This window comes from Peromyscus leucopus, chromosome 3, assembly GCF_004664715.2.
Source record: "Peromyscus leucopus breed LL Stock chromosome 3, UCI_PerLeu_2.1, whole genome shotgun sequence".
NCBI lineage: Eukaryota > Metazoa > Chordata > Mammalia > Rodentia > Cricetidae > Peromyscus > Peromyscus leucopus.
In genome coordinates, this window is record NC_051065.1 from 21,447,797 (window position 1) to 21,460,209 (window position 12,413).

The following is a 12,413-nucleotide window of genomic DNA, read 5'->3' on the forward strand; positions in this document are numbered from 1 at the left end:
TAGTGTTGGTGCCGTGTAAGTGAGAAGGGAGAGGCTGCTGCACTTTTAATGATACCCCTTCCAGTCATGTGTGTTGAGAATAACAAATATTTCCTGGAACAATGGTGACTTTCCTGTGCCAGAATTTTTACACTGTTGGTACTGATATATAAATTCTTTTTATATATCAGTATATAAAAATTTCTGTCTAGTTTGTAAGTGTCTGCTTCTCTCAGGCCTTCCCAGAGCCTGTCCAGACTACCATTATGCTGATCTGCTCTTTGCAAATACAATAGGTTATTACACTGAACTTGCAACAATTTCAACATATATGTGTTTTGAAGTCCAGAAACCCTTTGTATTATTCCTATTTCTGCTAATGGAAAACCTCCATTAACTAGCACTTCTATATAAATAGGGTCCATAGATAATTGATGATGTTCACAGTGATTGTTCTGAGGCACTGTGGGATCATCAAGTGCGCCTGTATCATCAGAGGAAAATTAAATTACATTCGGTGTCGCTTCGGTGTTGAGTGTATATTATCTGTCTTTTATTCTTGGAAATGGATAATATGTGCACGGTCTCTATGGTAACTCCCTATAAGCCAGAATATGTGATTAACCTCATTTTCTAACTATGCCTGATAATAGGGAATTTATTGTGTTAGATTCATCAACACTTTTTTTATTACAAAAATTCAACTTTTACACTTTAACTGAAAATCATTGCTTTTTTAAAAAAGCTTTATTTTGGTATCAAGTAGACACATAAATATTTTGGTCCTCTGGATGGAGCTGAGTTTTAAAGATGAAAATGAGGCATTTATTGAGGCGTATGGTCCTCCTAGCCAGGTGTGGGCTTGGACGCTGCTGCTTCTTCGTGTTGCTCGTTAGCCTTTTGTGAAAGGGCTAACATTTCAGCCTCACACATCCGAGAGTACTAAACTTACCATTGGTAAAGAATTTGATCAGCTACAGGATTTCATGTTTATTCCTTGGATTTGATAGCAGAGACAGTCATGCAAAGTGATGGCTTTTAAACACTTATATGAACTTAGAAGTGAGACTTGGGAACATTCGAAGCTTTCCTTCAAGGCTGCACAGAAATTAATTTGGTATTTTAGACAAGTCAATCCACTTGAGAGGTATAGAGTGCTCACAACAGCTGTGTAACTAAAGGCTGCCACTGTTATTACTTACATAGAAATATTTTCTTTTTTTGGCATAATACTTTACAGGGCTCCAGACTAACACCATAAATTATCCAGTAAAAAAAAATAAATAAATAGGCATGATCATTTGTGTGTGACAAATTTAAGACACCAACAACAGACAAGGATAAATGAGGTCAGTGTGGAGATTAGTTACCAATTCTGATGTCTGCTTTCGACAGACAGTGTGTGGTCATTGACCTCAAAGGTATTTCTGAGCCATTGCAGGCACAGGGACATTCAAAGAGGAAGAAAAGCAGTAGGCTCAGTAGAAATGGGAGGCATGGCACATGCTTTGAAAAGGGGTGCATTTAGTACACGGTTCCTTTTTCTTTTCAAATTGCAGAGACAGTATGACCAGGTGATAAAATCTTCACGTGATGTAGATAGAGATGGAAGATCAGTTTAATGTGATCTTTCCTAAAGTATTTACTCATGCTATATGTAAGTCTGGAACGATCTTGGAGGTACAAGGAAGTTGCAAAGATAATGGAGAGTCTACCATTACTTTCAGTCAGTTGCTCTCATTAGCATCTCGTGGTACTGTGTGCACCCATGGCCATAGTGAGGTTCTTAACAATGGTGCTTCGCTATTGCCTAGACTGCAGACATTTGTTAGACTTCACTGGTTTTCCAGTCATGTCCTTTTTCTCTTCCAACATTTTCTTAAGGGCATAGTAGTCACCATGTTTCCTTAGTGCCCTCTGCTCTGGGCAGTTTCTTAGACCTGTCTGATTGCCTTGATAGTGAGGACAAGCACTAGCTAAGTCAGGCTTACTAACCCTTCCTTTGTTGTCTGTGTCTCTCAATGCATACATTTCTATTGATGCCCTCCCCCCACCGCCATTGGCAGTTTCCTTAATACAAATCCAATTTTAAAATAATTCTTAAGTGTGAATTGCCTTGACCCAAAGAGTCATTGAAATTGAGGTGATGTGTTTAACTAGAGGCTTAACCAAAACTTTAGAAGATACTCTGTATAGCTGCAAGATTAAGTTCTGAGTCATGGAATTTTATGTCCTTAAGTTGAAGACAATCTAACACCATCTCCAAACCACGGTGCTCAGAATCTCTTGGAGCTTTTCCAGTGTGGAGCTCAGCCCTGAGTCAGGGCTTTGGAGGCTGGTAGAAGCACACATCGTAAGAGCAGGACCATCACTGAGAATCCCCATTTCACAGCTTAGAGAATTGCAAAGCCTCTTGGGTCATCCTAACGGGGTGCAGTTAGAGTGTAGGTGGTACATACACTCTTCCACCCAAACTTTTTTCTAAGTTCCCCCAAAGGGCATGTTTGGAAGTATGAAATAGGACTGAATTTTATCTATAAAGTTTGGGTGCAGTTAAACATTTGGACTTTTCATCAAATTCTTCAACTGCTTGAAGGAAATGCTGTGGGGAAGTGAGCGATTAGTACTGACTTGAAAACAGTGGCCAAATGAGAGAGAAAAATGCTGAATCTTGAAAAACTAAAAATAAATAAAGGAATGAAATACTTTAGGGGCTGTAGTCAATATCTGGTTTTATGCCTTGAGAAGCGCATTGACTGGAAGATCCCAAATACTGAGTTTTCTAGAGAAACATTGATGTATTTTGAAGTGTCTAGGAGCTATGTTACCCTTCAGGGGGATGATCTCCTTCCTTTTTCTTTTTGTAACAAGCTCCATAGCCCCTGACCTTTTCTAGGTGAAGCATTTTCCCAGAGAGCCCTTATGTAATGGACAACATGAGAAAATGCCCCATACACTTTCCTGTGACATTTTTAACTGGCTATGCAAAAATTGTCCTTATCCATTGAACTAAACCTAACATCTAATCCAGGATAATTGAGTGCCCCTTAAACAGGAGGTAGGCTCTACTCAAATCTTTTTTTGCAAATCAACAACTCTAAGAGTGCAATTAAGTCTTATAATTAAAGCTAGTAAACTAATTTTAGCTTTTATTTGAGTGTTTTCCATTTGTCTTCTCTTCAGCATTAATGAAAACCAACTTTTCAAGGTAAAATTCCACATATAAAAAATTAAGTTTTAATGAAAGTTAACTGTCAGTTGAACCTGACTGTTCCCATAGACCAAGGCCACAGTGTTCCTATTGACAAGAACCATCAGCTGCCGAGGATATTGCAGAGCCATTTATTTACAAAATTTTTAATTCTTTAAGTATACACTGTAAGTGATGGGCTCGTTGTTGGGTGGATCTAGGTCCTGTTGGTTTCTCTTGCGTTAGGTTAAAGCTATAATGCGTTTGCTTCTGGACTTAAGCAAGCAAAAGGGAAAAACTGAAAAAAATTGGATGGAGGAGTCTCCCTCTTTTATGTATCCTATAGAATATAGACTGGATTTTAATTAAAATGAAGGTTTTTACATTTAAAACTACAACAGTGTTTCTAGGTTTGGTGTATCCTTCTCTTCTGTCCTCTTCAAACTTCCTGATTTCTCAGTAAAAAGAGTTGTAGGTCTGTCATTTCAAAGGGGAAAATGAAGTTTTTTTTCTGAAATAATAGGCAAATTTCCCAAATAATATAACTACTGCTTCTTGCTAAGCATTATTTTAAAAAACATCTGCACACTGAATGCCATTTTCTTTCCATTCTGTGCTCTTATGTAAGTCACTTTGTTTTTTGGGTCTTCAAGCAAGTAACAACATAATCGGTTGATAATCATCCACCTTACTCATAGAATGACTCTACAGGATAGCCAACGATGTGAATTACCTTGAAACCATTGTACAAATAATGAATAATTGTGTTCGCTCCAAAATCACTTATTTACTAATTTGCAAATTATTACCTTTGCTTTCCTAAAGAATGAAGCTTGTGCAATGACTAATTTGCACAATTTTCTATTTAGACGCAGGTAATTAATGGCAATAAAATTGGGAAATAATTAATGCTAATAATTTAGAGAATTACAGTTTTTCTTAGCTTTCTATATAATGCTACAGTTTACATATTATAACCTTTCCATAAGTCCATTAAAAACTTAATTACTCTAAATACTCTTATGACTTTATAAAGGTCCTTTCTTTGAAGGATTATAGGTTCTCTGTTTGAAGTCAGCCCCACTCTCCCGTCTAATTGCTTTTAGTGGTCTGTTTTCTGCAAAGATGGACATGTTCCCACATCCCACACTGCTCTGTCTTCGTCACAGCTCCAGTAGAGTCAGTTGTAGGCATATTATTCAGTATTCCTGCCGCAGCGATTTTGTGAGCACCCTCCTACTCTAGGTGGCACACGTGATCTCATAGAGACCAGGTGGGCCAGGCTGGCCTCTGATCCAAGATCCCACTCCCCACCTCAGTTTCCTACATGTTCACACACAGGTAAGAATGCTCACAAGTAGCTCAACTTTGTTGTTGTTATTTAACCTCTTTGCACACAGGAGGTATACATATATATATATATGTCATCTAAAGTTTCATTTGCAGGTTCAGGAGACCATGTACATCATTCAGTCAGATTCAGTGTTGGTTGTTTGAAACCCCCAGACTAATTCAACTATAAAATGGCTCTTTCATATACCTTTTCCAAATTTCCTATAAGTGTATATGTTCTTTAACCAACAATTTCTCATCAGCCACCCAAGACCATTGTGATTGTAAGTTTGGAAGTATAGCCGAAGGAAATATTCAGGAAAAACAGCCATTGATTGTCTTTGACCACTGGTTTTTAAACAACATTCCATCGAAGAATGTGCTGAGAGGCCCAACAAGGGTGTGGAGTTACAGGTGGCCTTCTCCAAACACTGACTTTGAATTTAGGGTACCCTTCATCCACAGCTTATGGGAAATTGCTGTCTTTGACTGTGTGTGTCAGAACACTCAGACCCTGGGTTTTCCCCTCTTTCCTCTGTGATTTTTGTCAAAGTCTGTTGGTTTAATTTGTTGTTAGACTAGGTGTGCCTGGAGCTAATGGAGAATGAGGAAGTGTATACAGAATGTAGGGAAGTGTAGCGCAGTTTCAAATGTAGAACAGACCCATGTCAGTTACGCCTGAGGATCTGCAATGAAGCTCATCCACGCTCATCCCAAGGGCCCATGTAATTGCATTTTGACTTGTGTAATAAAGGTTTTGGCTTTTCCATTGTTAAATGCACAGCTCATCTCTTCATGGTTTCTAAATCAATTTTTCTACCTTTGTGACCAAAACCAATATAAATACATTGTATGAACTTCTGAAAGAACAAACAAAAAAAAAATTTCCCTAAACCCTATGAGCATAAGTACAGCTAAAACCTAATAGCAAAAGAGGATGTAATCATTGGGGTAAATTATCAAATAGTTTCCTTAACTTGAGTGAGAGTGGATTTTGTTATTTCCTTAGCAATGCATTTTTAAGTGGGACCTGATTTTTTTTAATCACTAAAAGGCATTTAGAAGAGATTAGGAGTTTAGGTTAGGCATGCTTCTTTAATCCCAGCACTCAACTGAGGCAGGCCTGTCTGTGTCTGTGAGTAGGAGGCTAGCCTGATCTACAAAGCAAGTAAGGACCTGTTCAAACAAACAAACAAATCAAACAAACAAACAAACAAAACATTAGAAGCTTTAAACAGTACTTACCTAGCAGGTGCTGTGTTCACTTCCATCATTATGTATGTTTTTCTTCTTTGTGGTGTGTGTGTGTGTGTGTGTGTGTGTGTGTGCATGTGCATGTGCACATGTGTGTTCAGGCTCAAGGTTGACATAGGACATTTTTTTTTTTTTGAGACAGGGTTTCTCTATGCAGCCTTGGCTGTTGTGGAACTCACTCTGTAGACCAGGCTGACTTCAATCTGCCTGCCTCTGCCTCCCGAGTGCTGGGATTAAAGGCATGTGCAACTGCCATCTGGCTGGGACATCTTTTTTTATTTTTTATTTATTTATTTATTTATTTATTTATTTATTTATTTATTTATTTATTTATTTATTTTTGGTTTTTCGAGACAGGGTTTCTCTGTGTAGCTTTGCGCCTTTCCTAGAACTCACTTGGTAGCCCAGGCTGGCCTCGAACTCACAGAGATCCGCCTGGCTCTGCCTCCCGAGTGCTGGGATTAAAGGCGTGCGCCACCACCGCCCGGCGGAACATCTTTTTTTAATTGCTACCAACCTTAGGTTGAGGCAGGATGTTCCTTGGAACTTGGTGCTTATTGTTGGGTAGGCTCTGGATCATGGCTGACCAATTTGCTTCACACATTCCTGGTCTCCAGCCCCTGCCTCCAGGTCCTGGATTCTAGGAGGACTGACATACTCATCCAGCAATTTATACGGGATTCTGGGGATCTGAACTCTGGTCCTTGTGTTTTTGTGGCAAATACTTGACCACTAAGCCATCTATCTCTCCAGCCCCTTTATTTGGAACATAAGACAGGAATGATTCAGATCAGTGGTTTTCAAACTCTTGGTTACTAGACACATTGTAGGGCTGCATGTGAGGCAAAGGGTGCAAAGCAGGCAGGCTTCCTGCTTCCATTTGTTCACTTTTGGTACATCAGAGTTCTGTGTGTGATTTCAGCACTGCTAAAGAGAAACAAAAAGCTTAGACAGTCCTTACCACATAGAATAGGTTGACTCTGGGCTTTATTCCACCTACAACCTAAATTGTATATTTTCATGAACTAATAACAATATGAAAATTTGACATAGAATTTATACATCTACACATTAATAAATACGTACATATTACCTGAGTCTTTGTAAGTATCTCATTTCTGCCTATAGCCATTCAAAAATTTGCGTGTTTCTCTCCTCTTAGAGTTATTAACAAAATAGGATGGTTCTTACTAATAAGGCAATTTGGGGCAACAAAATAGCTTATGCAGAGAATTATAGTGGCAGTCAGCACATGTTTGAATGCATACTAAATGGCCTAATTATCATCTAATTTAGGGGTGCTTAGAGAGTGAAAACATGTAGAAGAGGTCCTTTTTATTTTTACTTTCTGCATGTATCTCTGTGTGGTGCATGCATATGCATGTTCACATATGTGGGTGCATGAAGAATGCATGTGTGCACGTGGAGACTCAAGGTCGATGTCAGGAATCTTCCTTAAGAACTTTTCCACTGAGGCAGAGTCTCTCAGTTGAAACTAGGACCTGCTGATCCCTAGACTAATAACCTCCCTCCTCACCAGGGGTAACCCCTTGTCTCTTTCTCCCTAGTGTTGGAATTATGAGCAAGCTGACACCCACCTGGCATTTATGGGGAGGCTGGGAATCTGAATTCTGATCCTTATGCTTGTCCAGCAAGTGATTAATCTACTGAGCTATCTCCCAGATCCCAAAGAGGTGGTTCCTAAGATGTTATTTTTTAAATTAAAATAATACTTCAACATTTAATGCATTCATATGGAATCTTTTACTCATAAGAGTAATATGTATCTGCTCTGTGCAATATCAATATATGTGTGTGTGTGTATGTGTATATATATATATATATATATATATATATATTAAAATGAGCCAATGAGAGATGATTCGTGGCTAAAGTACCTGCTGCCTAGCATAAGTGACCTGCATTCAATCCTTATGACCCATATGATGGAAGGAGAAACTGACATCTGCAAGTTGACTTCTGACCACACCCGTGCCTTGGCACACGTGCAGAGACACAAATACACACAGACACACTTTTTGTAAGGAACGTGTATCTGCTGTAATAAACTTAGAGTTGGCTTTGCAATGACAAATGTGGGCTCATTGAGTATTTTTCAAACAGGTTTTTTTTCAAACAGATGAGGTTCTCGTGTAGGGGCAGGTTTAGCCATCTTTTCTTTCTTTCTTTTTTTTTTTTTTGTGTGTGTGTGTGGAGGAACAGATAGTTTTCTGACTGCCTAAGACATACTAAAGAAACCAAAAATTTAATTTGCTGATAGATATAAGGAAATATTGAGGTGTTTGTTACAGATTTGTGTCTTGTGAGATCATCTGACAGCAGTGAACACAGTAGATCGTAAGGGAGGAAGAATAGGAACATGAAATACATCAGACCTGTCAGAAACTCCAAAGGAGAAATGAAGGTTTAGAAGAAGGGAACAGATTAACCAAGATGAGAAATATCCTGAGATCCCAGCTGATTGACTTTGGGAATGGAAGGAAAGAGAAAGGTCAAGGGTGACTTCTGCATTCCCACTGGTCCAGTTGGGAAAATGGACTTTCTTGGAATGAAGATAAAAAAACACATGTTTGGGATAATGAATAAAGATGGTGATATGCTTTAAAAGCTGTTCCAGTGTGCTGGTGGTGATGATGATGATGATATGTGTACATACATATACACATTTATGTATGCATAGATACATACCTGTTCTATGATCTAGACCTAGTTTGAAACTGAACAGAACAATAATTCAGTTGCTGGAATCACTGTTTTTAGCTGTGTGACTTTGGGACTCTAAGGCTATTTCCTCATGTAACAAGAAGAAAAAAGAAAAACCTTATGTCTTAGAGTTGTGAGGGAGGTTAATACAGTGTGGTGAGCATTTCATGAGCATTATCAGGGACTGCTATTTATCTTCCTTGGACTTCAGTCTCCTCATGTCTGAGCTCCTGAGAGTGAGGCTGAGAACATCATCTGGGTCCTGTCTCTCCATGCAGGTTTCCATCTCAATATGACTTTGTTCTCTCTTTACAAGTGTAAAAACACACTTTTACTCAATAGTGTTAATCATTTCCAGGAACTTGCCACACCAGACTCAGATTCCTCAACAGCAGACTACAGGTGAGTACTAAAACGCTAATTTGATGATTATGAATGAAGCTAATATATTAAAAGATAATCATAGTACTATATAATTGATGACACTTTTATCTTCATCAAGGAAGGAAAGTTATATCATTCCCTAATTAGACTTAGAACCTCAGAATAATAGCTTAGATTATTGCATAAATTGTCATCAGAATGACAAAGGGTAAGTGGTCTCAAAGCAGTAGCATCCATGGAGGTCCTGTCTAATTAAGGAAGACTGAATTCAGCTCCCCTTCTATGGGGGTTGGAGGGTGCTCCCTATTCTTCTCCTTGAAATAAAAGGTTTTTAGCTTGGACGGACCCAGGATTTGTCTCAGTAAGTGAGCAGGTTGAAACTGACTCTCACAAAGGGAAGCCTTTGTGACTAATCACTGAGCCTTCGGGGCGATCAATGAGAAATGGTTGGCCTGGTTTTAGAGCCGCTTTAAAAGGCCATTCGAACATGACCAGTGACGACAAGATGGTGGACAATTCTCCCTGGGGCTGTTATGTTTCCCCAAAACTTGCTTTCTTTAAGTTTGTTTCTTTCAAGTGCCCCTCAGAATTTTCCACAGCCAATTATTTCATTCATCCCTCACTTATTCACAATTGTCTCCTAATTAGTGGATGATTCCTAGTTCTAATTGCCAGGCAACCAGTAATGCCTTTGTTCCTCCTTTGGAAAAGCAAGAGAAGGTCTAAAAATGTAAGTTGAGTGTGGAATTCTAAGTATGAATAGTGGCTTTGTGGTAGGCAAGCCATTAAGTGAGTCTCCAAAAAATGTCAGCCACATGTAGAAATGTGTTGGATATTTTCATTCAGAATTATCTTCTCTATTACTGCTTTCGGGGATTTAAGGAGATTTTCGTTTGACAACTTTTCAAAGATTTGAGGCAAGTATAATAAAGTTTTTTTAATCAGATTTTAATTATAAGATGATGTTTATCAGAATTGTTCCTACGGTTTTGATTGCTTGTTTTAATTAAATGCTAATGTGATCCAAGCAGACCGTTCAATATATTGATGGGTGGTGCTGCTCTGTAAACATTCAAAAGATTGATGAAGAAACCAACTTAGCTATAAATATGTGTTGCTGAAAGAGGACAATTTTCGAATTCTTTAGCCCTGCTAGTTCCATGCTGTCTTTGTAAAGAGGAGAAAACTGAGAGGAACACGACAGGTGCAGGAAGGCGCCGCCTCTTCCTCTCCAGACACCACGGCCTGCCCCTCCTGAGATGTCTGCTTTCTGGTTCTTGCTTATAATGAGTGGAAGTCAGATCATCTCTAGGAAACTTGTAAATATTTTTGGAGACTTGTAAAAATCTAGATTTTTTTTTTTTTAATCTGTGTGCCTAGTAGGAGAGAGAATAGACGTCTTGAATAGGTGCTCTTGGGGATGGTGTTAGTAGATGATGGCACTTGTTTGATATTTTGGGGTGCTGCTTCCCCTGTCCCTGATGGAAGGAGCATTTAGAGCTGAGTACACGTGATAAGAAAAGGCTTTCCCTTGGATGACTTTGGCAGCTCAACCTCATTTTCAAATTTGTTTTTTTAAAAAGGTTTCGGGGAGCAGGCATTTTTGTTGAGAAAGATTTCGTCCTTCTCGTTAGGACTGACCTTCCCCCCTCTTGTTTTCTTATGCTTTCTGCACTTTGGCTCGTGTTACTGACTAAAGGGCACTGTCTTATCTTGTGTGCTCTGTGATTGTCTCCTCAGTCGGAGGAGGGTCGGAGAGTCAAGGGAGAGAGACCACCCTAGCATTTTGTATAGCTCTGAGAGACTGCTGTTTCTGCCTCTCATACATTTAAAACTAAGTGGAGCTAGGCCTTGTGGGTAGGGAGCTAAGGGACAGTTAGATCCTTTATTCTCGTTGTATTCATAAAAATACATAAAAATGTTTTTCTCAGCTTCCAATTTATTCTGTCCCATCTGCAAATGCATGGGTATCAGACCGATTGTGTATTTTCATGAGTACAGTTGAGCTGTTCTGTTCCCTCACCCTGCTTATCCTAGCACCATGTGGAGGGGCTAATCTGTGTGTGATTATTATGAAACAGTGCCAGGTTTTTTCTTTATGAAAGGGAGGCACTCAGGTCGTGTCCTGGAGAGCAGGTAATTTTATCTGTAGTTGCCTGCATGGACTTCATCAGCTGAAAGGAGATTAGCAGCTTGTTTCATGCGGTTAGTTGTTTCTTTTTAAATTCTCATCCGAAGTTTAGCAAGTGACCTGGCTGCTGAGGCTGCGTTGTTGGGCTGAGTCCTGGCTGTGATAATAGAGCCGTTAAGGGCAGACAATAGCACTGCCTTTGGTCTAGGGCCAAGACAGGAGGCTTGGTGTTCTTTCAGGCGCTCTTTTTCTCTGCCCTTCCAGTTCACGTGGTATCTTTTAAGCCACCATTAAAAGGTACAGTCCTACATCCCACAGTCAACCCCATTCTGCTTGTTTATTGTGGGAGAAATTTTCAAGCTATAACTTTGGAGAAAATAGAACACTGCAGCCTGGTTCAGGAAAAGGGGTGCTAATTCAGAATTAACCCCTTCCTTTCTTCCTCCCTTCCTCCCTCCCTCACCTCCTTTAAAACAAAACAGGGAAAAATAAGGTAATATGATTATTTTAAATTGATAGAAAAATTCTCCTTGCAATCTAGGTTTTCATATATGTATGTATGGTATATGTATGTGTGTGTCCTGTATACAACATGAAAATAGAAATCTGTTGCGGACAAGGAAGGGGAAAAGTGATGTGAAGAGAACCTGAAGGAAAAAAAGAGAAAATGAAAAAATGGTGATAAAGAGCCAAATATGAGCAACATACGAGATACACGTGTGAGGACCGTGTTTTACATTAACTAGAAAGTTTAGTCATAATACAAACACTGTACGCATTTTAAAAGAGAGGCTTCCTTGTAATAATTTCCTGTGTTCCAAATCTAGATGGACCATGTTCTGCATACTCACGCTCATATTGTCATCTTGGTTGCAGGTAAATGGTATCCCTGAAGAAAGAAAACTGACCGAAGCGATGAGTTTATAATCAGCAACACTACAATTGTGTCTCATTGTCTTTCTCTCCAATAATGCATGAGCTTTTCTGACGGCAATTATGCATGTTGACTGTATTAAGTATACACCAAATACTACAGCCTATGTTTCATTTACTAATGTATTTTTTTTGTACTTAAAGCATTTTTGAAAATTTATAAGACATCAATGACTTTATATTTGTTACAATAAAAAGTGATCTTTAAAATAAATATTAATGAAGCCTAATGTGCAGTAAAATTTTCTTCAGAGATGTATTTGATTGCCTCCTGTGTAGTAGAAATCTATTCATTGCTAGGAGCAGGGTTATTCAATGAGATTTTTATTAAGTGCTTCTTATGAATTTATAAATTGTGTTCCAAGTGAGCAAGCCATTTAAATGATGCTTCAACTCCCGTGGACCGGAGAGCCTGTGGCTTCATATTGTATTTCATAGAGTACTTTAGAGCAAGTATGGTGTTTGGGGATGTAGAATAGAACATGT

General features: G+C 38.9%; 1 protein-coding gene across 8 annotated transcripts in view; it reads left to right on the top strand.

The window, feature by feature from the left end:
- Nucleotides 1-12,157, top strand: part of Sgce (sarcoglycan epsilon) — a 70,797-nt gene extending 58,640 nt beyond the window's left edge. For 4 of the 8 annotated variants that reach the window (XM_028869804.1, XM_028869799.1, XM_028869800.2 and 1 more), the window contains 3 exons: nt 8,838-8,881; nt 9,746-9,780; nt 11,871-12,157. In XM_028869804.1, the coding sequence (XP_028725637.1) occupies nt 8,838-8,881; nt 9,746-9,780; nt 11,871-11,921 (130 nt within the window). In that variant the 3' untranslated portion in view covers nt 11,922-12,157. The remainder of the gene's footprint in view (nt 1-8,837; nt 8,882-9,745; nt 9,781-11,870) is intronic. The other 4 variants (XM_028869801.1, XM_028869805.1, XM_028869802.2 and 1 more) reach the window with 1 other exon arrangement.
- The last annotated feature ends 256 nt before the right edge of the window (nt 12,158-12,413 follow it).